At 42.1% G+C, this 27,652-nt stretch overlaps 1 protein-coding gene across 5 annotated transcripts in view; it reads right to left on the reverse strand.

The window, feature by feature from the left end:
- The window catches only part of VPS26C (VPS26 endosomal protein sorting factor C), a 59,012-nt gene extending 33,075 nt beyond the window's left edge, over window positions 1-25,937 (reverse strand). Inside the window, exon 1 of one of the 5 annotated variants that reach the window (XM_014841582.3) lies at window positions 25,136-25,918. In XM_014841582.3, coding sequence (XP_014697068.1) covers window positions 25,136-25,192 — 57 coding nt within the window. In that variant the 5' untranslated portion in view covers window positions 25,193-25,918. Of the gene's footprint in view, window positions 1-25,135 lie in introns of all 5 variants that reach the window. The other 4 variants (XM_070488852.1, XM_014841581.3, XM_070488853.1 and 1 more) reach the window with 4 other exon arrangements.
- Between the last annotated feature and the right edge of the window lie 1,715 nt (window positions 25,938-27,652).

Genomic DNA, 27,652 nt, shown 5'->3' on the forward strand with positions numbered 1-27,652 from the left:
ATCCAGGATCTGAACTGGTGAATCCCAGGCTGCCGAAGCGGAACGTGTGCACTTAACCGCTGCGCCACCAGGCCGGCCCCAAATTGTTAGAAAATCACACTCACAACATAAAGTAAAGAAAATAAGACTGTAGAAAGGAAGACGTTTTAAAAGCTACTTAAAAACAATCCCCTCAAACAACAAGAAAGCAGCAATGACAGAATTAATGCCAAAGACATCATATTAATAAATGGGCTAAATTAACATCTATTAAACAGACATTCAGATTTTCTCTCCAAGCAAAATCCAATTTTATGCTGTATGACGGAGAAGCACCTAAAAACAACAGGGATGAGGGTGGGTTTGGAAAGGCTGAAGAAGAAAAGATAAGCAAAGGTATATGAAGCAAAAGCGAAGAAATAAATCATGGGCTGTAATCTTAATATCTGACAAGGCTGAGTTCAAAGAACAAAGGGTTGAACAAGACAAGGAAGGGCACCATGCAACTCTAAATGGTGCAACTCACAGTAAAGACATGGGTATTACTATACATGGATCAGATAACATAGCATCAATGCTCATAAAGCAAAAATTACAGGGGATACAAGGAGAAATGGAGTAAAACACATTAGCTGTGGGAGACGTTAATTTACCTGCCTTAGATCACGACAGATAAAGAGGACAAAAAGAAGAAAGGATATAGAAGACCTAAGTTACATATCAATAAGGTATAACTAATATAATAATAATAAGGTATAACTAACTGGCACATGTTGAAATCTACACCCTGAAAACGCTTTTCAGTCTCCATGGTACATTCACAAAAAGTGACCAAATTAACCCATAAATAAGTCCAACAGATCTTTCTTTAGGGAAAAAAAAAAAAACGAGAGCAAAGCAAAGTATTCATCTAATCATGAAAAAAAAAGAGGAAAGCAAACACAATATCCAAAATAAGAAATAAGAGGGCAATAGGGATATAGAGGTAATTAATAAGAGAATACACTGTTCAACTGCATATAAGTAAATTTGAAAAGATGATAAAGTAAATTATTTTTCTAGAAAAATATAATTCACCGGAACTAACTCCAAAGGGGACATGAAACCTAAGCAAATCAATCACCACAGGAAAAACAAAGAAAGTTATAAGATCTCCCCCAAAGCACCAGGCCCAAAGAGTTTCACAGATCATTCCCAAATGCGTAAAAGCAGAAAATTCCAATATTAAACTATTCCAAAGCATAAAAAAGGAAGGAATGTCTTTAAAAAAAAAAAAAGCAAATGTAACAACGACTCCAAAGTAAGACAAAATCTACATGTACACACAGAAAGAAAACTAAATTTTTTCTAATTTATAAACATCAATGCAAAGGTTCTAAATAAAATATTAGCAAATATAATCCAGTAGCAGCTTATAGGACTATTACACCAAAACCATGTATGATTTAATCCAGGAATGCAAGGATAGTTCTATTATTGAGGAACTCATTATATTAACAGTTCTCCAGAGAAAAATCATACAGTCATCTCCACAGATGCTAAAGAGTCACTCGATAAAATTTAATATCTATTCTTGATAAAATTCTTAGTAAAATAAGATAGAAGGAAACTTCCTTAACCTAACAAAATGTATCTACCTTACCCAAAAGCCAGCATCAAACTTAATGGGAAACGAGATACATTGCATTTAAGTCAGGAATAAAATAAAGATGACCACTATCACCACTATTAACGTACAAGTGTTAGTTAATGCAATGAAATGGGAAAAAAATACGAAAATTGAAAAGCAGGAGGCAAGGGCCAGCCCTGTGGCCGAGTGGTTGAATTCTCACACTCTGCTTCAGCGGCCCAGGGTTTTGCCGGTTCGAATCCTGGGCACGGACATGGCACTGCTCGTCAAGCCATGCTGAGGTGGCATCCCACATGCCACAACTAGAAGGACCCACAACTAGAAGGACCCACAACTAAAAATGCACAACGATGTACCGGGGGGCTTTGGGGAGAAAAAGGAAAAATACAATCTTAAAAAAAAAAAAATGTAGGAGGCAAAATGATCATTAATTGTACATGATATGCTTGTATGCCTGAAAGAACCCAAGAAAATTCACTGAAAAATGACCAACTGAAGAGGATTTCAGGAAGGAAGGTTGCTGGGTACAAAGTAAATATACAGAGATCAATAAAGCATGTACAAGGCAACAATCAATAAGAAGATACACTGGAAGAAAAGACTTTATTTTCAAAAGCAATAAAAAGTTAAAATACTACAAATCAACTTAACAGGAACTGTCTAAAACCCTGATCAGACAAAAACTTAAAACATGGCTGAAGGGCACAGAAGAAATGAATGGAAAGTCATACCATGTTTTTGAACAGGAAATTTTAACACCCTTAACATATCTACTTTTCCAAAGCCAATCTATAAAGGTAACACATCAGAATAACATCCAAATAACAATAACATCAGAGTTTTGTTTTTCTTTTTTAGAGGTGAGGTGGGATGAGACAGACTAAACAAGATGATTCTAAAATTCAGATGGAATAAAAAATAAATTTTGAAAAGAAGAGAAATGAGGGAGACTAGCCCTACGAGATATTATAATGTCATAATAATTCACAAAGTGTGGTATAGGACATGTACACAGGCTGAAAGGTCAATAGAATAGCATGGAAATGCCAGAAACAGATCCAGAAAGTATGAGAATTTAACACACGACAAAGGTAACATTTTAAATCCAGAGGGGAAAGGTGGAATATTCACTAAATGATACTGGAAAACTGGCCAGACAACTGGTGAAAGAAATTAAATTGGATCCATACTGCAAACCTTTGTACACAAAAACTTCTAAATGCATCAGACTAAAATGTAGAAACTAAAATAACAAAAGTTTTAGAAGCATAATGATTTTTATCACATCAAAGTGGGGATGGTCCTCCAAAGAATGACACAAAACTCTGAATAAATATGACTAAAAATATGACCAAAAATAAAGTTTATTTTATGAAACTGATTATGAACAATATCACTTATATAAATGACAAACTACAGAAACAACGCAACTTAATATAACAGGCAAACAACTAATTCCTCTAATGTTTTAAGAACTAAAAACATTAATGAAAAAGATAATCTAACAAAAAGATTAAAATATGGGCAAATGATATAAACAAAGAGTTCACAGAAAAGGAAATGCAAATTGCACCTATACCTATGAAAATATGCTCAATCTCAACAATAACATGAGGAATGATCAATAAAACTACCCTAAGTGCCATTTTCCACCTATCAGATTAGCAAAGGTCAAAAAATTTGACACTCTTATGTTGGGGAGGGAGCAACAGGCACTCTCATACACTGCCGGGGGGTCTAGAACACTGTAACCTCCTAAGGGCTGTGTGGCAATAACAAAAACATGTTTTACACACACCTGGGCTCAGCAGTTCCAATATTAGGAACTTTCCTCAGATATATTGCACATGCGAAATGACTTATGACCAGAGTTATTCATTGCAACATTGGTTGTAATAACAAAAGATTGTAAACAACTAAATTCCAACAATAGAAAAATGGTTGTTTTTCCCTTTAACAGTATCTTGAAAATCACTCACATTAGTATATACATGTTCTTTTTATTTTTTTAAGTCTGCATATTGCATCATTGTGAAAAAAGGGGAGAAAAAGCACTTGTACACATTTACTTACATATGCATAAAATATCTTTGGCAGGAATCACAAGAAATTGATAGCTTTTGTTTGCACCATAGGAGAGGACCTCGATGGATGGTGGGCAGTAGATGCATCCACCTTGAAACTCATGAATTTTAAACCATGTGAATTGGCTGACCATTAACATAATAAATCAATTTTAAAATAAGATCAATCCTGAGGCCAGCCTCGTGGCACAGCAGCTAAGTTTGCATGTTCCACTTTGGTGGCCCGGGGGTTGGCCAGTTTGGATCCCTGGGTCAGACCTACACACTGCTTGGCAAGCCACGCTGTGGCAGGCGTCCCACATATAAAGTAGAGGAAGACATGCACTGATGTTAGCTCAGGGCCAGTCTTCCTCAGCAAAAAGAGGAGGATTAGCCACAGAAGTTAGCTCAGGGCTAATTGTCCTGAAAAAAAAAAAAAAGATCAATCCCACAATGGGTAGCCTCTAAACCTAAATGTACAAAGTTCTAAGCCCCTTAAATTTTGATAACCCAAGGGCATAATCGTCTTCCTCAGGAAAAGATCTGAAGATTGTATGCTAGAAAGTCACTTTTCTCTGGATTATCTTTCACTTTGGACTTGAACACAACTGCTAGAGAAGGAAAACCCTCTTAGCTAACGCCTCAGCCATTCTCTCTCCAACATCCTTCCTTTCTGATGGTCCCAGCAGCAAGATGAACTGTGACAGCCATCACTGTTCTCAAGAGCCCTCTGTGTACCCAAACAAGTCCTTCCTTCCTCACACTCAGCAAGACTCTCAGAACCACCTGGGGTTCTTACACCACACTGGGTCTGGAGATCTTGTACACCAAGAGTGAGCCGCCCTTTCAGTTACCGATGGGGAATCACATGTGTTAAGTAAGCAGTTAACTAACACACACACACAAATCACAAGGTAAATGAGCTAGAAGGGAAAACACAAGTTAAACTATTGACTGCTTGTTGAAACATTCTAGTCTTTCTTAGTAGCATTCAGAGACCCATTTTGGTTGGAAAACGGAAATCAGAAACATTACAGAGATTTCAACTTGTTAGGTATCGCCATCTCTACTATTTTGTATAACAACTGTTTTCCATCTTGTTTGAAAAACAGAATAAACAATCACCAGATAGTTTGCCACATAGTAAGTGATGGCCAGTATCATGTGGTGTTAAATAAAGTTCTGGAAAGGAAAATTTTGAAGAGAATGTGTCATCTCCAATCCCATTCTGAAATTTTACTCAAGTGAAGTGAACGATTATGTTCACACAAAAATTTGTACACAAATGTTTCTAGTAGCTTTATTTATAATCACCCAAATGTCCTTCTACAGGTGATGGATGAGCAAACAGTGGTACCTCCATACGAACGAAGACCATGTTGCAATAAAAAGGAGCAAAACACTGACACACACAACAACCTGGTTGACTCTCAAAGGCACTATGCTAAGTGATAAGGCCAGATTCAAAAGGCCACATGTCATATGATCATATTTATGCCATTTATATGACACTCTGGTAAAGGTCAACCATAGGGACTGAAAACAGATCAGTGCTTGCCAGTGGCTGAGGGAGTGAGGAGGAGAGAAGAGGACCACTATAAAGGACATAAGGGAATTGGGGGAGTGACAGAACTCTTCTGTATCTTCACTGTGATGGTGTTACAGTCTCAGAGAACTCCACGCTGGAAAGAGTGGTCTACTGCATGTGATATATCTATATTAAGAAACCCGTAGGGATAATCAAGCATACAAGGAAATATACCACTTTCCTGACAACAGGGTCATATTCTAAAAGTGATTAATATTTAAGTAAAAATCTATAAAAATCAATCAGTTCACTAGCAAGGGAACTGTAACAAAATACTCAGATACTAATTTGCGTGGCTTACATATACTTACTGCCAAAATAGCAGAAATAATGCCATCATTCCTTCAAGAAATATTTTTGGCATGCCTACCATGTGTTAGACATTGTTCCAGGGCAGTGAAGAAAAGAGGCAAAACCCCTGCTCTCAGGGGTCTTACATTTCAGTCTTGCCATCTGATGCTGTACTAATATGGTGAAACACAGCAGGCTCCTTCTTAGTACAGTATAGTATTGGTATAGGTGTGAATGAATACTAAGTAAAATGGGCCAAGAAAAATCGCAGCTATTGTCCAATGGAGTCATCTCTGAAATTGCTAGCTCTGAAACTTTCTTGCGAGAGGAAAAGAAACCTGAACCACTGAATAAAAGTTTAGAGGAAACGGGCAAAAGATTGCCAATACTAATCGCAAAAAAGGAAAAATTAATAAAAGTAAGTGAATATAGGGTCTTAGCGCAGGAGCGCAAAATTTGAATCCTGTTGTGCTGTGTGGTTTTACGGGTTAGATACTACATATTAGCAAAATTACGAGTTAACAGAGATTACTAGATTGCAAATTTCAGTAATATTAAAATTCATAGAAAGTTAGAACATTGACACTCGTTGGCACTATTGGCATGAGTGAATGTAAAGACTCCAGACTATGAACTGAGTTCAAGAGAGCTCTGAGGACAGGGGAGTCTGGAGTTGGCCTAAATATATGCCAAAGTAATGACTGTGGAAGACAAGTAGTCGGCCAAAGAAAAGGTTTTGACTTGCCAGCCCACACTTACATAATGAACACCCTGAACAGCCACCAAATTGAATCCAGTCAGAATGAACTCATGTATGAATGAGAACAACAGTGTATCACCCAGTCCAAGGCGGATAAAACTCCAGGACTCGAGGGCAAGAGGTGAGCCCAGCAGCCAAGAAGGCCCGCTGCCCCAAGAGCTGGTGAAAGGCAGGAGCTGGGCAGCAGAGCACGGGGGCAGGCCCCTGCTGCCCAGCACAGGAGTCCCTCCGCTCCGGGCTGCCCCAGTGGCTCCCGAGTCCCACTGCCCACACATGGTAAGATCCTACTGCGGGAAGCTGGGAATGTCAAGTGTTAATTCTGGGGAGTGCTAACGCAGCAGTGAAGGCGGGGGACGGAAGAACGTTACGTCTCACTTGATACTTCTTCCTATTACTTGAATTTTCTTAGCATGTAAAAATATATATTTTTAACTTACAAAATACAAATATTTTGAAAGATGTGAAACATATGGTCAAATAAACACTACTTTATCCTTTTTAAATTTAAAAAAGTTTAATTTTTTCCTGATTATTATTAAAGAGGGGAATTTCTGCCCATCTACCCCTTAGTTTTCCACTGATGGGACTTCTGTTCCTTTCCCAAAGATTATGACTAGAGTTTTAGAGTAATGGTCTTAAACAATCTTTTCTGATAAAACAAAGGAAATGCCAATTTTTGGCTGACATCATGCCTGATGTGTGACAGTAAAACCATAAGCATAAATAAGAGTATCATCATGGGGGTCAGGGTAGTGAGGATTAATGGAACCCAGCCACATTAGAAAGCACGTGCACCAATGTCATACACCACGAGAAGCTGCCCAACAGCAGGGGGCCGGCTGGTGGAACCCTCAGTTTCTCAGAGGCAAGCTCTTTCTCTTTAGATTGGCACCTGAGCTAACAACCGTTGCCAATCTTTTCTTTTTTCCCGCTTTTTCTCCCCAAACCCCGCCCCCAGCACATAGTTGTATATTTTAGTTGTGGGTCCTTCTGGTTGTGGCACGTGGGACACCACCTCAGGATCGCCTGACGAGCAGTGCCATGTCTGCACCCAGGATCCGAACCAGCAAAACCCCAGGCCACCAAAGCAGAGCGCGTGAACTTAACCACTTGGCTATGGGGCCGGGCCAAGCTCTTTCTGAGCATCAGCAACCCAGGGTCAGAAGAGCTTAATCAGGTACAGGTTCCTATCAAGAGTCAAAGGCTACTGACAATCTCATAGTGCCCTGCCTGGGGTGAGTTTAAACACCAGAAAGGAGAACAACAGTGAAGTGGCCAGACCCCACCAGCTTCTGCTGGGCCTACTGGCCCAAAACCCCAGGTAAGCAGTTTGTCAAGGAGGAAACCGGCAGAAGACCGAGCAAGGATGGTCAGTCCTTAGTCAGTCTTTGGTAACCAAGGATGGCGGGCCTACAATATGTGTGAAGTAGGAGGCTGTCTTTTTTCGTTTAAATCCACCAGTAAATAAAAGCAAAATATTTTAAGCCGAGTTGCACGCACTGCATTATGTCTCAAAGTTAATAAAGCCTCGAAGATTTGGCACAGACAAAATAAAGTGGGTTGGTATGAAAAAACTTCAACCTTGTTGACTCTGGCTGGCCATTACATCCTACAACTAGTACTTTTCAAACTGCTAACCACTGGGCTCTAGGCTGTGCAGACACCTCAGCAGCCAGTTTAGGATTTGAGGAGATCCAGCAGGGCACGCGGGGGCGGGGGGGGGGGGGGGGGAGGGACCACTTGAAATGGAAAAGCTCTGTTTTTATGTGCTTATAAAACAAACAATTTTAATAAGTATCATAGTCATAAAAATTGACATATTAGAATTCTACATAAGATTTCATTTAATAAAAGAGTTTCATTGCTTAAAAGTTTTTTTGGAAAATCTTTATCCTAAACAATTTTGTTCATTTTCTTGAGCAGTTTAGGTGGAAACACTCACTTTCGTTTGCGAGATGAAAGGTAAGATCTATTTTCTATCACATGACCTTGAGAAAGGCACCATTTCTCTGAACCTGAAGTATCTTCTCCCTACGAGTGAGAGAGTAGACTGTCTCTTCAATACAGACAATGAAAGACCAAGGCAGTCTTTTTACACGTGGCTCGCCGTATAAACGTGTCCAGAAAGTCTTGTGTGCAGGTAGAGGATAATAATTGAAAGTGATAGGAATTCTTTATAAAAGTATTTTACAAAAATTACATCTTTACCTGTTTGTGTAAAAAGTCATCTGAAAGGATCCAGGACTCTATGGCCAGGGAGCAACAGTACACAACATACCACAGTGCCCAACACACTGGATCTACTACCATAGGCAGGAACTGTGAGCCATGTTCATGCTGGATCTACTACCACACACAAGCAGTGTAAGCTGGGCACACTGGATCTACTACCACACACAGGAACCGAGAGCCAGGCACACTGGAACTACCACCACATGCAGGAACTGTGAGCCAGGCACACTGGAACTACCACCACACGCAGGAACCGTGAGCCAGGCACACGCTGGATCTACTGCCACAGGCAGGAACTGTGAGCCAGGCACACGCTGGATCTACTACCACACGCAGGAACCGTGAGCCAGGCACACGCTGGATCTACAACCACACGCAGGAACCGTGAGCAGGCACACACTGGATCTACTATCACACGCAAGAACCGTGAGCCTGGCACACGCTGGATCTACTACCACATGCAAGAACCGTGAGCCAGGCACATGCTGGATCTACTACCACACGCAGGAACCGTGAGCCAGGCACACGCTGGATCTACTATCACATGCAAGAACCGTGAGGCAGGCACACGCTGGATCTACTACCACACGCAAGAACCGTGAGCCAGGCACACGCTGGATCTACAACCACACGCAGGAACCATGAGCCAGGCAAACACTGGATCTACTATCACACGCAAGAACCATGGGCCAGGCACACGCTGGATCTTCTACCACATGCGGGAACCGTGAGCCTGGCTCACGTTGGATCTACACCACATGCGGGAACTGTGAGCCGGGCTCAGGCTGGATCCACTACCATAAATGGGAATTGTGAGCTGGGCACACTGGATCTACTACCACATGTGGGAACCATGAGCTGGGCACACTGGATCTACTAACACAGGCGGGGACCATGAGCAGCCACACACTGGATCAACTACCACAGGCAGGTATTGTGAGCAGGCCTGAAGCAAGTCACCACATAAACTGACCTCTCCCTAAGCTATCCATCCACATAGGGCAAAGTTTTTCCTGAGCTCTGGAACATTGTGCTTTTCTTGCTGGCATGATACGGTCACTTGTCAATTTGTTAATGCTCTTCTGAAACGGTCTGGCCTTAGTGTACTCACTGAGAGGAGAAACAGGTCAGCCCACGCAGCCCACGGCTAACAAGTGACTCTGTTTTCTGAACAGAAATTGAAACTTAGAAAACTAACTGGGGGTGGGGGTGGTGTCATAGATTTGTCTAGCAAAAGAACTGAATTTATATCTAACAGTTACCTGATAAAAAACCTGAATGAGATGAAGAGATATTCAGAGCTAGGGAGTTAAAAACTCCCAAAGCGTAGCTGAAAGGAAAATGGAAAGCAAATGGGAAACTGCATTCAACTTACAACCTTCCCATAACACCCCTGTGCCAATAAGAGGGCAGTCGGGGAGGACCGGCGTCGGGGAGGAAGGATGATGTCACCAACGAGCTTCCTGGCAGGTGGAGAGCTTGGACCTTCTGTGGAAGAGACCAGTGGGGCCCTGTCAACTCAGGCTGGGGCCACAGTGGGGAAGGAGTCAAAGAGGGGGAATAACAGGAGGGAAAGAGAGGTGCCATTTCCCCAAAACCTGCATGTGCTCCCCAAAACCTACGAGCTGCACAGCTGGGAGCTCAGCACTGGGGGACAATCACTGCAGGGATTAGGCAGGAGCCAAAGACTGCAGGTTTCAGCACACGGAGAGGGCGTGGGTGGTGACACAGGGCTGAACCCAGGACGACACAAGGTCAGGAGGTCTGGACTGGTGACTCAGCATCAAGAGGATGGCTGACGAATACCCACCGCCCTGCCAGCGTCAGAGCAGCCTGCGGGGGGTCAAGGGCATCCATGACATGCTGAGACCTGTCCAGTGCTGCAGAGTCTAGAAACTGACACAGCCACAGCAGTCAGGCAAGCTCACCAAGGCTCAGGCCGGCACAGAGTCTGCTGCAACAAACACCAAACGGAGCGCTACAGGAATAACTTTACTGCATCTCAGGCTTCAAACAGCCTTGGATAATTCGGAACACGCCTCTCACACATTATATAAGGGTGAGGTTGATTCGGGAGATGGGCCTTTTCAGGAGAATTAGATTGTCAGTGAGAAAAGAGACCCACTGAAAGCTTAGATGACTGTTTCCTAAAAGGTTCATTTACCTCCCACAAAATAGGATCCCTCCGAGCTCAAAGAGCTACATTTTCCTACGTAGACAGGCACCTGCAGCAGCATCTACTCCAAGTGACCGTTCATGTGTCAAGAATCCAGTAGCACAAAGCAGAATAGTCAGGCTTTGTTTTCATACCATCCTAGTTTTGCAATTTTTCTTCATAATAATGAACTATTAAGTATAGGATTTTTTCTCTTTCAATTTTTTTTAACAGGAAATAACTTGCAAACCAAGTAAGACCAAATGTAAATCTCGAGGTTCCTGTGGTAAGAGTAATCAGCCCACAGTGTATGAACCACTTATCATTGTAACCTGGCTATGCCAGGTAGTAAATCTCTTATTTATGTTTTTCACAACCATGATATTTGTGTCATTTTCATGAGTACGTGTGCTAGGATTTAAGAATGTAAGACATTCTAAATTTATAAAAACAAATGAATTTTATCTACACTACAAAAAACTTTACTGCGGGGTTCTTTTAACCAATAGGCTCCTCTAGCGCACTGGAAATAGAATTGACAATGCATTTGAGTCAATCTTCTTGATCAAGAACACATTTACTGGGGGCTGGCCCCGTGGCTGAGTGGTTAAGTTCGCGCGCTCCGCAGCAGGCGGCCCAGTGTTTCGTTAGTTCGAATCCTGGGCGCGGACATGGCACTGCTCATCAGACCACGCTGAGGCAGCGTCCCACATGCCACAACTAGAAGAACCCACAACGAAGAATACACAACTATGTACCGGGGGGCTTTGGGAGAAAAAGGAAAAAATAAAATCTTTTAAAAAAAAAAAAAAAAAAAAAGAACACGTTTACTGCACCAAGCAAAGTACACAGCAATACTAAAACCACTCTCACCCGTCAGTGCCCAAAATGCGGTAATCTCTATCTGCTCTCCTCGGTCACAGGCCCTGCTTCCTCCAAATCCACCATGGGGAGACATCCAACAACCTGTAAAGCATCTCATAAGCACTTTGTTCCTCAATTATTTTACTGATGTTATATAATGGCTTATAACATTGTATAATTTCAGGTGTACATTATCATGTGTCAGTGTCTGTATAGACTGCATCATAATCACCACCAATAGTCTAATTTTTATCTGTCACCAAATATATGTGCTCCTTTACCCCTTTCACCCAACCCCCAAACTGCTTACCCTCTAGTAACCACTAATCTCTTCTCTCTGTCCATGTGTTTATTTTCCACATATGAGTGAAATCATGCACTGTTTGTCTTTCTCTGTCTGCCTTATTTCACTTAACATAATTCCCTCAAGGTCCATCCACGGTGTTGCAAACAGGATGGTTTTCTACTTTTTATGGCTGAGTAGTATTCCATTGTGTGTGTGTGTGTGTGTATGTATATGTATACAAACACACACATCTTCTTTACAATCATCAGTCAATGGGCTCTTGGGTTGCTTCCACGTCTTGGCTATTGTGAATAATGCTGCAGTGAACACGGGAGTGCATAAGTCTCTTTGAGTTGTTGATTTCAAGTTCTTTGGATAAATATCCAGTAGTGGGATAACTGGATCATATGGTATTTCTATTTTTAATTTTTTGAGAAATCTCCATCCTGTTTTCCATAGTGGCTGCTCCAGCTTGCATTTCCACCAGCAGTGTATCAGGGTTCCCGCTTCTCCACATTCTCTCTAACATTTGTTTTTCTGTCTTGGTAATTATAGCCATTCTGACAGGCGTAAGGTAGTATCTTATTGTAGTTTTGATTTGCATTTCCCCAATAATTAGTGATGTTGAACATCTTTTCATGTGCCTATTAGCCATCTGTATAACTTCTTTGGGAAAATGTCTGTACATATCCTCTGCCCATTTTTTGATTGGGATTTTTTGTTGTTGTTGAGTTGTATGAGTTCTTCATATGTTCTGGAAATTAATGCCTTGACAGATATATGATTTGCAAATATTTTCTCCCAGTTGGTGGGTTGTCTTTTTGTTTTGTTCATGGTTTCCCTTGCCTTGTAGAAACTCTTCAGTCTGATGTAGTCTCATTTGTTTATTTTTTGTTTTGTTTCCCATGCCTGAGTATACATGGTGTTGGAAAGATGCTGCTAAGACCCATGTCAAAGAGTGTACTGCCTATATTTTCTTCTAGGAGTTTGATGGTTTCAGGTCTTACACGCAAGTCTTTGACTTATTCTGAATTAATTTTTGCATATGGTGTAAGATAATGGTCTACTTTCATTTTTTGCATGTGGCTGTCCAGTTTTATAAATACACCCTTTATTGAAGAGACTTTCTTTTTGCTGTTGGATGCTCTTGGTTCCTTTGTCAAAGATTGGCTGTCCACAGACGCATGGATTTATTTCGAGGCTTCCAATTCTGTTCCACTGATTCGTGTGCCTGTTTTTGTGCCAATACCATGCTGTTTTGATTACTATAGCTTTGCAGTATATTTTGAAATCAGGGATTGTGATGCCTCCACTTTTGTTCTCTTCTCTCAGGATTGCTTTAGCTATTTGGGGTCTTTTGTTGTTCCATATAAATTTTAGGATTGTTGTTCTACTTCCATGAAGAATGTCATTGAGATTCTGACTGAAATTGCATTGAATCTGTAGACTGCTTTAGGTAATATGGACATTTTAACTATGTTATTTTTCTAATCCATGAGAAAGGAATATCTTTCTGCTTCTTTATGTCATCTTCGATTTCTTTCCATGACGTCTTAGAGTTTTAAGTGTATAGGTCTCTCACCTCCTTCATTATATTTATTCCTAGATATTTTATTCTTTTTGTTGCGATTATAAATGGGATTGTATTCTTGAAATCTCTTTCTGTTAGTTCATTATTAGAGTATAGAAATGCAACTGATTTTTGTAAGTTGATTTTGCACCCTGCAACTTTGTTGTAGTTGTTATACTAGTTTTATGATGGATTCTTTAGGGTTTTCTACATATAGGATTGTGTCATCCACAAATAGCGAGTTTCAGTTCTTCCTTTCCAATTTGGGTGTCTTTTATTTCTTTTTCTCGCCTGATTGCTCTGCCCAAAACCTCCAATACTATGTTGAATAGGAATGGTGAGAGTTGGCACCCTTGTCTTGTTCCTATTCTCAAAGGGATGGCTTTCAGTTTTGTGTTTTTAAAGATTGGCACCTGAGCTAACATCTGTCTCCAATCTTCTTTTTTATTTTATTATTTATTTATTTGTTTTTCTTCTTCTCTCCCCAAAAGCCCCCAAGTACATAGTTGTATATTCTAGTTGTGAGTGCCTCTGGTTGTGCTATGTGGGACACCACCTCAGCATGGCCTGATGAGCGGTGCCATGTCCGCAGCCAGGATCCGAACCAGCGAAACCCTGGGCTGCTGAAGCAGAGTGTGCAAACTTAACCACTTGGCTATGAGGCCAGCCCTGGCTTTCAGTTTTTCACTGTTGAATATGATGTTGGCTGTGGGTGTGTCATATATGGCCTTCATTATGTTGTTACTTTCATTCAATACTTATTTTATTGAGAGCTTTCATCATAAATGGATGTTGGATCTTGTCAAATACTTTCTCTGCATCTATTGAGATGATCATGTGGTTTTTATTCCTCATTTTGTTAACGTAGTGTATCACACTGGTTGATCTGCAGATGTTGAACCATCCCTGCATCCTTGTTACAAACCCCATTTGATCATGGTGTACAATCTTTGTAATGTATTGCTGTATTCAATTTGCCAATATTTTGTCAAGGAGTTTTATATCTGTGTTCATCAGCAATATTGGCCTGTAATTTTCCTTCTTTGCATTGCCCAGTCTGGCTCTGGGATCAGGATGATGCTGGCCTCACAGAATGAGTTAAGAAGTGTTCCGTCTTCTTCAGGTTTTTGGAATAGTTTGGGAAGGACAGGTATTAAATCTTCTTTGAATGTTTGGTAGTTTCTCCAAAGAAGCCATCTGGTCCTGGACTTTTATTTTGGGGGGAGGTTTTTAATTACTGTTTCAATCTCTTTACTTGTGATTGGTCTATTCAGATTCTGTATTTCCTCTTGATTCAGTTTTGGGAGGTTGTAAGAGTCTAAGAATTTATCCATTTCTTCAGGTTGTCCAATTTCTTGGCATATAGTTTTTCATAGTATTCTCTTATAATCCTTTGTATTTCTGTGGTATCCGTTGTAATTTCTCCTCTTTCATTTCTAATTTTATTTACTTGAGGCTTTTTTTTTCTCTTGCTGAGGAAGATTCACCCCAAGCTAACATCCGTGCCAATCTTCCTCTATTTTCTGTGTAGGTCACTGCCATAGCATGGCTGCCCAAAATGTGGTATAGGTCTATGCCCGAACTGGGTCACTGAAGTGGAGTATGCCAAATTCAGCCACTGGTCCACAGGGCCAGCACCTCTCTTTTTCTTAATGAGTCTGGCTAAGGGTTTGTCAATTTTGTTTATCTTCTCAATAAACCAGCTCTTAGTTTCATAGATTCTTTCTACTGTCTTTTTGGTCTCTATTTCATTTTTTTCTGCTCTAATTTTTATTGTTTTCCTCCTTCTGCTGACTTTTGGGTTTGTTTGCTCTTTTCTAGTTCTGTTAGGTGTAGTTTAAGATTACTTGAGATATTTCTTGTTTGTTGAGGCGGGCTTGTATTACTATAAATTTCCCTCTTAGAACTGCTTTTGCTGCATCCCATAAGAGTTGGTATGATGTATTTTCATTTTCATTTGTCTCCAGGTATTTTTTTGATTTCTCCTCTGATTACCTCATTGATCCAATAGTTGTTCAGTAGCATGCTGTTTAGTCTCCACGTTTGTGACTTTCCCAGCACTTTTCTCTTTTTTTTTTTTTTTGAGGAAGATTAGCCCTGAGCTAACTACTGCCAATCTTCCTCTTTCTGCTGAGGAAGACTGGCCCTGAGCTAACATCCATGCCCATCTTCCTCTATTTTATACGTGGGACATCTACCACAGCATGGCTTTTGCCAAGCGGTGCCATGTCCACACCTGGGATCCAAACCGGCAAACCCCAGGCCACCAAGAAGCAGAACGTGTGAACTTAACCACTGCGCCACCAGGCTGGCCCCTCCCAGCTTTTTACTTGTAGTTGATTTCTGGTTTCATAGCATTGTGGTTGGAAACGATGCCTGAGATGATTTCAATCTTCTTAACGTTATCAATCTTCTTATCAATCTTCTTAAATTTATTGCCTCATTTCCCAGAATATGGTCTATCTTTGAGAATCTTCCATGTGCACTTAAGAAGAATATGTATTCTGCTGTTTTTGGATGGAATCTATCTATCTATACATATGAAGTCCATCTGGTCTAGTATTTCACTTAAGACCACTGTTTCCTTCTTGACACTCTGTCTGGATGATCTATCCATTGACGTAAGTGGGGTGCAGAGGTCCCCTACTATTATTACGTTGCTGTCAATTTCTCCCTTTAGGTCTGTTAGTAGTTGCTTTATATACTTTGGTGCTGTTGTGTTCGGTGCATATATATTCATAAGTGTTATGTCCTCTTGGTGGAATGTCCCTTTTATCATTATATACTGTCCCTCTTTGTCCTTCATTGTCTTTTTTATCTTGAAGTCTGCTTTGTCTGATATAAGTATGACAATACCTGCTTTCTTTTGCTTGCCATCTGCTTGGAGTATCATCTTCCATCCCTTCACTCTGAGCCTCTCTTTGTCTTTAGAGCTAGGATGTATTTCCTAGAGGCAGCATATTGTTGGGTCTTGTTTTTTAATCCATCCAGCCATTCTATCTTTTGATTGGAGAATTCAATCCATTTACATTTAGAGTGATTATTGATGTATGAGGGCTTAATACTGCTATTTTGTATCTCGTTTTCCAGTTGTTCTATACTTCCCTTGTTTCTCTTCTCTTGCATTCCTGACTGCCATCTTAGTTTGGTGGTTGTCTGTGATGGTTTTCTCACTTTTCTCTTTATTTATGATTTACGTCTCTGCTCTGATTTTTTGTTTAGTGTACACCCTGAGGTTTGTATAAAAGGTCTCACAGATGAAACAGTCCATTTTCTGCTAGCCTCTTATCTCCATTAGCCTAAGCACATTCCATCCCTTCCCACTTCCCCTTCTAAGTTACTGTTGTCACAAATTATTGTTTTGTATTGTGAGTTTGTGATTAAAATGAAGTGTTTATAATTATTTCTTATATTTCCTTCCCTTTATCTTTTATGTTATAAATGTTTGCCAACTTGTTCTAATAAAGAGCTGCAATTTTCTGATTTTGTCTATTTATGTCCTTGCTCAAGGCTTTGTAAACATTTGCCTTTTGTTTCAGTTACGAGGGCATCCTTGATCATTTCTTGTAAGATAGGTCTAGTGGCAATGAACTCCCTCAGCTTTTGCTTATATGGGAAAGCTTTTATCTCTCTATCACATCTGAAGGATAGTCTTGTGGGATAGAGTATTCCTGGCTGAAAATTTTTGTCTTCCAGTATTTTGAATATAGCATTCCAATCTCTCCTAGCTTGTAAGGTTTCTGCTGACAAATCTGCTGAAAGCCTGATAGGCTTTTGTAGAGTATTCTCTTCTGCCATGCTGCCCTTAATATTTTTTGTCATTGACTTTTGCCAGTTTTACTATTATATGTCTTGTAGAAAGTCTTTTTGGATTGATATAATATGGAGTTCTATTGGCTTCATATACTTGTAGGTCTAGTTCCTTCCCCAGGTTTAGAAAGTTCTCAGCTATTATTTCTTTGAACAATCTCTCTGCTCCTTTCACTCTTCTTCTCCCTTTGGAATACCTATCATCTTTATGTTGCATTTCCTAATTGAGTCGGATATTTCTCAAAGAATTTCCCCATTTTTTTTAAGTCTTAGTTCTCTCTCCTCTTCCACCTGAAGCATTTCTATATTTCTGTCCTCCATAATGTGAGCTCTGTGTTTTAAGGTTTCTAGTTTTTTATCTCCTTCATTGTGTTTTTCATCTCCAGAATTTGTTTGGTTTATTTTACAGTTTCAATCTTTTTAGTGAAGTATCCCTTCTGCTCATTAATATCATTCCTGAGTTTATTCAACTGCCTTTTGAATTTTCTTGTAACTCACTGAGTTTCTTCATGACAACTATTTTGAATTCTCTGCCATTCAGATGCTAAATTTCTGTGACTTCAGGATTGGTTTCTGGAGAAACCTTTTCATTTTCCTTCTGCTCTGAAGTATTAATATAGTTTTTCATGGTGTTTGATGAAGTGATCCTTTGCTGGTGCACAGTGGTAGTATCAGGTCACAGATTCCATCTGCCACCTCTTGGTGGGGGTAGGAACTGTATTTTCTGAACCCGCCACATCTGCTGGAAGTTGTGCTGATAGGGTTCATCTGCGTTTGCCCACTGGCAGCAGCCACCTCGTGGGTCACACACACACACATGCCAGCGCTCTGGTGCGGAACTGCTGCCTTGGCTGGGGACTGGACAAAGTGGTGTATTAGGTGGGAGGGGAGTGGCACTTGAGTGCATGCACTGGCTGGCTCCACACTCACAGGCAGTTCTCCTGGGCTGCTGTGCTTGGTTGGGGGCGCCCACGCTGTGGCTGAGCCATGCCACTCAGTGTGAAGCATTCCTGAGGGCCAGGCTGCAACTCTGAAAGCGAAAGTGTTTGTGCACAGGCCTGCCTGCTCTCCCGCTTCCTCTTACAGTCATGCACCAGCTGCTGCATGAGGACCCATGACCTAGATCACTGCCACTGGGGATGGGAAGAGGATCTGCTCACCCTTTCACACTCCTTCTCGGGGATCAAGTACCCCACCTTCAGATGCATGGCTGCATGGATCTCTCAGATGTTCTATTATACTTTGTAGCAAATCCTCTGTTGGTTAATGAATATCTATTTGGTTGTAACTTAGTGGAGAGAGACTAGGGGAACAGCTCACTCTGCCACGATGCTGACATCACTCTGATAAGCACTTATTATGCCATATGTGGGGTGTACTAACAACCTGATTTACATCAAAGCAGACAACGAGCAATTCTGACTGTGAACAGACACCATGGAAAAGTGTAACACCACCACCACCACCTACGCTTTAAGCCCCTACTACAAGTCAGAACCTCTAACGAATATCTTAAAATTCCATCTCATTTCATCCTCTCAACACACCCTTTGAGTAGGTATCATCTCCATCCAACAGACGAGAATGAAGATCTGGAAAAGGCACATAGAGTCCTAGACCTGGGAATAAAGAGACAATTTCAAATATTCACTCTTATCAGTGTTGCTGGCATGGCACTGAATTCTCCGAGCCTCAGTCTTCTCAATCATAAAATGGGGGGAAATGCCACCTCTTCAGTATTTGGGAGGGTTAAAGCAGTGTGGGAGTTGGAAAGGACTGTCCTAGTTTATGTTATTATAGAACAACATTAGCTAGGTTTCATCATGGGAAATTAAAACTTTTACTGGAAATACAGAATTAGGGACTTTTTATCACATTCCTGATAGTCTTATACCATACATGCGGCTTTGGAAACACAAGTCAAGTTTCTGGATTCCATGGGCAGCACTCTCAAGGAGAAGGTGGCTTGGCCACAATGCTTCAAGCTCTGAGGAAGAGTATATTCTGTGTAAATTGCGATGAAGACACCAGGGAATCACATTTTGGACAATTTTCTACTCCTGAATTAGAGAGAAGATAACTGTATATATAGGAATTCTGAAGTCTCCATTCCCATATTTATTTGAATCATTTTCTTAAGAATGATCGTCCTAAAGTAAATACCAGTTATGGAGGATTCAACATGTAGCTTTAGAGGTATCTCAAATATAAATCTTACCGTCTACAATTTATATGTAGAACATTATTTCTAATTACAAAGTAAAATCTATAACATACCCATAAGACCATAGTTTTCCCTTTCTGATCAATGCATTTATAAAACTACTAGTCTTATGAATTTTGTTTAAATATTTTAAGGCTTCGACTATCATTTAATAAAGTTTTGGATCATATACCAAGTAGCAGGTACTGACGGGCCTAGGTATACAATATAAATAAACAAAATGTTTTAGTTAGGCAGACTCGTAGAATGAATTAATTTTAACAGAAGTTGATTGGTGCAATGATAGAGGTATAAATAAAATGTGTCAGTAACCTATTGAAGGTTCCTACTGAATTATAGGAAGTATTCTTGTGGTATTCTGTCTTCTCCTGACCATTGGACCTGACATTCTTCTGCTCCATCATAATCTCACTTTCTGGTTAAAGATACTCTTCTTGTGAGGAATTTTCTAAAATTTAAATATTAAATTTAGGAATTATTGTAAGCCTATGAGTGATAGTTGTTTCTGTTAACAGAAATTAAAACATACATTTCTAAACAACTCATGTGTCAAAGAAAAAAATCATAATGGAAATTAGAAGATATTTACGGTGTACAATTATAAAAATACTACAAATCAAATCTTGCAGGGCATGCAGCACAGCATTATATCAGGGTCTTCCCACATCCCACAGAGCATGAGCTTGCTAAAACATGAAGCCACAGCAGGGTCCTTTGGAGCAGCGTCTTCTGCCTGCTTCTAGGCAGAGCGCTTCTCCTTCTTCCAGTCTCTCTCTCTCCTGGTTCCCTGCCCCTCTCCAGCAGGACCTGGGTGAGGTTACAAGGGTGACTGCTTTATAAGAATTCACCAACCTATTAAAAATCAAACACTTGTGGGATGCAACTAAGGTAGTACTTAGAGGAAAATGTGTGCATTTTCAAGAGGAGGCTACAATTTAATAAGTCAACTTATGAGGTTTAAAAAACAACAACAACAAGAGCAGAATAAACTCAAGGAAGAGGGGAAATATTTTGGAAAGATGATAAAGTGAAGTCACTTTTAAAAAGTGCGATCAAATTAGGTGAGAAGTGACTATAAATGATTGGGAAATAGAATAAAAGAAACCTTTTACTGCACTCAGACTGCTTCACAAACGTCTACGAGTTCTTCTTCACTTTGCTCCCACTGTCTACCCTTCTGACGGAAATAAACATGCCAGGTAGGGAGACAGACCCTCGCCCAGCACTTACATTTCAAAAGCAGGTTCAAGCATCACCACCTCAATGAGGCTCCCAAAGGGCCCTTCCCCCAGAACGATTATGCCCTACCTGGTGCTCATCAGATACCACAGATGCTCCTACTCAAGCACTTCATCACCTTTTGTTTCTATATTTACCTCCCTCTCTCTAATGATCTGTAAGCCTCATAGACATTGGTTGAATAAGTTTATTTTGATTAAATAACAATCTAAAAATGAAGGAGATTTATGAAGATGCAGTGATATGGAAAGGTATCCAAGATAAAGATACACCGTTGAGCAAAAAGAACAAGTTGTGTGTGTGTGTGCACACACCTATTATTCATACGCAATGTCTGGAATAGTACACACAGTGTCAGTGGCTACCTCCAGGGACAGAAAACGGTGTCAGAAAGAGGCGGGAGGACTTGACTTTTCACTTTCCTATCTTCTGTAAAATCTTAAGTTGTTAATATGGCATGCATTACGTTTATATTTTAAAAAATGATTCGGCTATAATTTTAAAAACTCCATCATTTTGTCAATGAGAACCTTTTCCTAGGAAAAAACCAAAATGTCAATTTTAAACCCAATACATTCTCTCGTGTTCACAGCACATTTTCCAAGTAGAAGTCATTGCAGTTTTTTAAACTGAAATATTACAATGCTATTTATAGCTCTCCTAGGAAATTAATAACAACTATTTCTACAAATTCCTCCATTTTGCATAAAAATGGCCTTTCTTAGGGAAGTATTATAATAGTGTTGGATGGACTTTTTTTTTTAAAGATTGGCACCTGAGCTAACATTGGCTGCCAATCTTCTCTTCTTCTTCTTCTCCCCCAAACCCCCCAGTACATAGTTGTATACTCTAGCTATAGGTCCTTCTGGCTCTGCCATGTGGGATGCCATCTCAGCATGGCTTGATGAGCGGTGCCATGTATGCATCCAAGATCTGAACCAACGAAACCCTGGGCCACCAAAGCAAAGCACACAAACTTAACCACTTGGCCACAAGGCCAGCCCCTGGATGGACGTGCTCTGAAACCTGACTGACCTCAGCTGGATGCCAGGCTCTGTCATTAGCTGGGTGATCTTGGGCAAACTCCTCAACCTGTCTAGGCCCCAGTTCCCTCATCAGTAAAATGGGAGTGACGCGGCCTGGTTGACAAACCCTACACCAGTGCTTCCCAAGCACCCCTGGTGGAACGTAAGTGCTTTATGTGGTTACCTGGACAAACGTGTTTCACCTGAATGACAATCACTTATGACCTTGGGATCAGGCTAACACAGGTGGAAGCCACCTCAAGCAAGCCATAATTACAGGTACTGTGCTCTCGCAGGATGACAGATGAGTCAAATCTTTAGTAACTGAAGCTTTACCAATGCTGTTGAGATGTATAGAGAAAAGTGAAAACTTGTATGTTATTAGTTCCACCGGTGGGAAAGAGAGGCCACCCCTCACACAACCATGGTGCAAACTACGCTTGAAACATACACTGTCCGCAGGCCCTGAGACCTCATCAAGCAATTAGCCAGCAAGGGTCCCACCACCGGGAGCTTAGGAAGCAGCCTGGACAGTGCTGGCCACCTATTCCACCTATCCTGAGTCACAGATCATCGAGTCCAACACATGAGTCACCGGCACATATGTCCAGGTGTGTATTTTTGTCAATTGATTAGATTTATAGGTTTAATAACTTTTGGGGAGGCTTTTAAAAAATATATAGCAACCATCTATTTAGGAAAAGTTTTAATGTTTTTTCTTTTACAATCGCTATATAAGGTCTCCTTTTAAAACGCATTTAGTGCAATTGCGTTAGTGTAAAATGCATTAAGTGTAAAAGTAACTGGAAGATTGAGAAACACAGCCATAAGCCAATCACCACGGATTCTGTTCCTGATGATGGCACCAAGGCAACTGATGTGCACAGCTGACACCACATTCAACTCCACCACCCACGAGGAGTGGTCCCAGTTGTGTAAGACATCACCTGGGACAACTTATGATTCCATTTACTGCATCTTTTCTAAATGTACTTTTCATTACTTGTACCATATTTAAAACCCCAGAAAACATCTCAGCTGGAGTAATATCTCTGAATGGAATGTGCTAACTTTTCAATGAAATAATGAGTATTAAAGCAAAATGTATATAGTCTCCTGCCTCGCCCAATTCTCATTTCGATATCTTCCGAGCTACAGAAAACTATGAGAATACAAAGTAGAGGAGACACGGGAACCCTCATACACTGCCGCTGGAACATAAAGTGGTGCAGATGCTTTGGAAAACAATTTGGTGGGTCTTCAAAAAGTTAAACATAAAGTTGCCGTATCACTCAGCAATTCCACTCCTCAATATATATCCAAGAGAAATGAAAACATATGTTCACACAAAAACTTGTACTACAACGTTCACAGCAGCATTATTCACAATAGCCAAAAAGTGAAAATCACCAAAATGTCCATCAACAAATCAATGGATAAATAAAATGTGCCAGAGCCATACAATGGAATATTATTCAGACATAAAAAGGAAGAAGGTACTGATACATGCTACAACATGTATGAATATTGAAAACTATGCTAAGTCATAGAAGCCAGCCACAAAAGGCCACAAATTGTATGATTCAACTTCTATAATTTACGATTCATTATAAATGAATTATGAATTATCCCATTCGTATGAAATGTCCAGAATAGACAAATCCATAGAGACAGAAAGTAAATCTGTGATTGCCAGGGGCTGAGACAGAGGGGGAATGAGGAGTGACTGCCAATGGATACAGAGTTTCTTTTTGGGGTGATGAAAATGTTCTAAATTAGATGGTGGTGATAGCTGCACAACTTTTTGAACATATTAAAACCAGTGAATTCTACAAAGGATGAATTTTCTGGTATTTGAATTAGATCTCAATAAAGCTGTGAATTAAAAAAAAAGCAACAAAGTAGACCCATATAACTTTCAATTAGAGTCACTAATTATTAATGTTTTACCACATTTGCTTTCTCTCTTCCCCTCACATGTGCACACACACATACACAGTTTATGGCAAGATGGTTTAAAATTTAGTTATTGTGACACTTCACTCCTAAATACTTGAGTATGTGGAGTACTCTCCTACACAAGCAAAATACGAATACCACACTTGGGAAATTTGACACCAATACAAATCTATTATTTAATATACTCCTATATATCAAAAACTCTGCATTGTATTTGGTTGTCATATCCCTTTCGTCTCTTTTAATCTGGAAAACTTCCCCTTTTTTTCAGGCCATTGACATTTTTGAAGAATCCAGGCCAATCATTTCACAGAATGTGCTCAATTTGGATATGCTTGTTTCCTTATGAATTGATTTAGGTTAAAGATTTTTGGCAGGAATAGCACGTAGGTGAGCAGTGTCCTTCTCAGTGCACCATGCTGGAACCCTCTATTATTATGCCAGAATATACCGTCAGTTAGTCTTTTAGTGGTGACGGTACGGTGGTGGTCACTGTTGTCTTGCTTAGCATGGTGACTACCACATTCCTCCACTATGAAGGTAGTTTTTTCCTTTTGTAATTAATAATCTGGAAGGTGGTCATTTGAGTCTGTGTAAAGATCAGGTTTCCCCAACCTTCTTGCACCCAAAGATTTTAGCATCCATTCATGATCTTTGCCTGGTATTCTACCCCGTTTGAGACTGCTCTGCATTTATGTGACCAACCACTACTCTCAATGTTATTTCACAGAGTATGAGAGCTAGCCGTGATTTCAAACCTGGCTGCACACTAGAATCCCTGCTATCTCTAGTACTGGGACCCGGGCAACCCCATTTAAAATCCCCCAGAGTGACTGATTCCGATGCAAAGGCTGACCTTCTCCGAGTTACAGGAACCTTGCACCATCCTCATTTTGCAAATAAAGAAACTAAGGCCCGAGGAGGTTAAGCGATTGGCCAGTGGTGCAAAACCTGTTAATGGCATAGTTAACATTTTCATTTTTTTGGACTTGCGTTTTAACATGCCATTCCTTCTGTATGTTCGTCAAAGAACAGAACCAGAGAAACGAGTAACTTCTGCACAGCGTTAGAGCTGACCACCGCCTGAAGTGCACATTTCTGCTTTCCAGGTGAGTCTGCCTTCCGGTCACAGAGCCCTGCAGTCATCTGAGGGGGAGGGGGCGGGGCGTGTGGTCACCGAGCTGCTCCGCCCTCAGCGCTCAGCTCAAACCCGGACCCGGGCCGAGCCAGATGTTCAAGGAGCCGGTTAGCGCTGCAGCCCCGGCGCCGGCCCCTCGGCCCCGCACGCCCCCGGATGCCGCGGCGACTCCGTCGGGGACCCTCCGTAGGACAGCCGGCCGCGCGCGGGACGCACCTGGCGGGACGCACCTGGCGGAGCGCCCCTGCCCCGCCCAGGGACACGCAGCACTGCGCGGGGCCCCGGAGACGACGGAACGTGCTGGCCCCGCCACCCCACTTACCCCAGCGTGATAAACCTTGTTCGCTCTTTTAATCTTAATGTCCAGGGAGGTCCCCATCTCGAATACTTCGCTGCGGGCGCCACTTCCTGCCTCGCGTGACCTGAGGGGAAAAAGGGCCGCCCCACCCCTCCGACCCGGCCCCGCCCCTTTCTCCTCTCCGCCGGCAGTTGCATCACGTGACCTCGCGCCTTGCGCAGGCTCGACTCCCCCGCCTTCCTCCTTCCGGCGCAGGGGCGGGCCTTAGCGCGGGCTGAGGGGCTGTCACTCTTCGGCCCGCCCCCGCCGGGCGTGAGGGGCGGGGCCCCAGACTAGCCCCACCCCTTCCGCAAAAAGAGCGTCACGACGCCGGAAATACCTTCCTTCTCGCCCGTTTTGTAGAGGGAAGGGGAACTCGGCTCTCCCGGCGAGCACCGCGGCCGGGGGCGGGGCCGGGGCCGCGCGCGGATGCTGCATGCGCAGGAAGGCTGAGCCTCCCGCTGCTGTCCTAGAGTCGGCTTTACGGCCGTGATAACTGGGACCGGCGTCCCCTCCCCAGTCTTCTTCCTCTCCTCGTCGCTAGTCCTCCTCCACTTTCTCCCAGGGCTTCTGAAGACGGGGCGCCCTGTGTCCGTCCCCGGCTTGGCGGCACTCCCTGCCCTCCCCGCGGCCCCGCGCTGCCGGCCTGCAAAGCGCCGATTGGCGGGCGGCTTGGCTGCCCCGCCCCTGCCGCCGGGCCGGGGGCCAAGGTCTCAGGGAGCGCGGTGACCTCGCCCCACTCCGAGCCGCGGTGCCGGGTCACCAGCCGCCCGCCTCCGCGGGGCGCGAGGGCTTGTGGGTACTCCTCCGGCGCGCGCCGCGGACGGGTGTTGAATATTCATGATCGTGGGCAGAACGTGGGAAGGCGCGGCCCGCAGGCCCTGAGTCCCGGCAGTGCGCGCGGATGCAAACCCCGAAGCCGAAACGGAGCTGCCTGAAGTAGACATAAGACAGATACCATGTTTTGGAGGACTCTCCAAGCAGGGCAGCAAGACAGTACTACGTTTGTTGAAATAAAATCTCTTGTAAATGTTTTAAACGGACTTTTTCAATAAATAGAGAGGTAACATTGCATTACTTTAATACATAAGTTAATGCAGTGAAGAAATGCTTTTTTTCTTCAAATTCCTTCGTTCTGATATCTGTTTTTCAAAGTGCATTACTTTTAGGATTACAGCAGAAATTCTCCGTAAAGTGATTTCATGAGTTAGCATTACGAAGGCTTCCCTCTTGAGAATGTAAGGTATTTTATAGGGCAACAGTGATGGTGCTGTAGCTGCAATTGCTTTTGAAGGTTGCTACATGTGGTGTTTCCCAATATTCAGGTCTCAGTTTTCAGCTGCCCTCTACCCTCAGTCCTTCCGTCTCTGTCTTGGATATCTTCCTGGCAACTCAAACTCAGCAATTCTAGAACAATTCTTTAGGGACTTAATCACGGTCTAGTCTATTTGCGATTCAAGGAGTGGATCCCTCTCTACTAGACTCACCCGTCGTTTTCACGTGGTAAGATACCAATTTCAGTAGACGATGCAGGGAAACAGGAGAAGAAACCCTTTACACGGGTCCACATTCTGGACTTTGTAGCTTCAGCAAACCCGCTTTATACTTACTTTACAGCAGAACATTCCTGTTCCTCCAGGACAGGTATGCCATATTTTACCCATCTTTGTAGGTTGTACACAATCTTTATGGAATGCTGATGCAGTGCACAGAGCTTTAGTTCCAGCAATTATCAATGTAATCTGTTGAGTCAGCCCAGTGTAATGACTTCCAAACATGAAACAGTCCAGTTTTCTCCAGGCACTGCTCTTTGGAATCTTTTCTGTCCCTTAACCACACTTAGGTGACACTATAACTTTCTGGTCAATTTCAGTTTCTAAAAATCAGACCATGTCAAAGTGTCAATCTTATGGCTTGATTGGGGCCCTAAATCCTTAGTGGGGGTGGGAAGGTACAGGTCATGGTTCTGACTCTCAGACACTTCCTCAACATTCTTGAAGGCCTGGCATCTGTGTTGAGACGAGAATCTCTTAACAAGCCACTGCTGGAATTCTCTCTTAGTGGTTCCTTACTTCTCCGGATAACTGGCCCTTGTTTGAAACTCCTTTCAGGGGCACATATGGGAAGGCCCAGTTGGCCTTCCCCTCCATACTTTTCCGTGGGAGTTCTATCTCCAGCTTGATCTTTTCCATCACCCTACTGCCAGCACCCAGTAGTACACCCAGTCTCCTGGATGAGGGTCCAGCAAGACAGCTCAAGACCATTTATCTTCCACAGAGTCCACCTGACCCATGAGAAACACACATCGTTGCCACACTAAAGGGCTGCTGGAGGCTGCCCCATACCCTCTCTTCTCCACCCTGCCTTGTCTCTTCAATCTTCTTGTTCCCTCCTGAAATACACACAGGGTGAATCAGCAAGAATGCTGACTAGTCAGATTTGCAAGCAGGGAATGGAACACCAGCCTCCCCATCCAGGAGGCCCCACTGATACCCAGGAGAG

This window comes from Equus asinus, chromosome 18 (assembly GCF_041296235.1).
Source record: "Equus asinus isolate D_3611 breed Donkey chromosome 18, EquAss-T2T_v2, whole genome shotgun sequence".
NCBI classification, from domain to species: domain Eukaryota; kingdom Metazoa; phylum Chordata; class Mammalia; order Perissodactyla; family Equidae; genus Equus; species Equus asinus.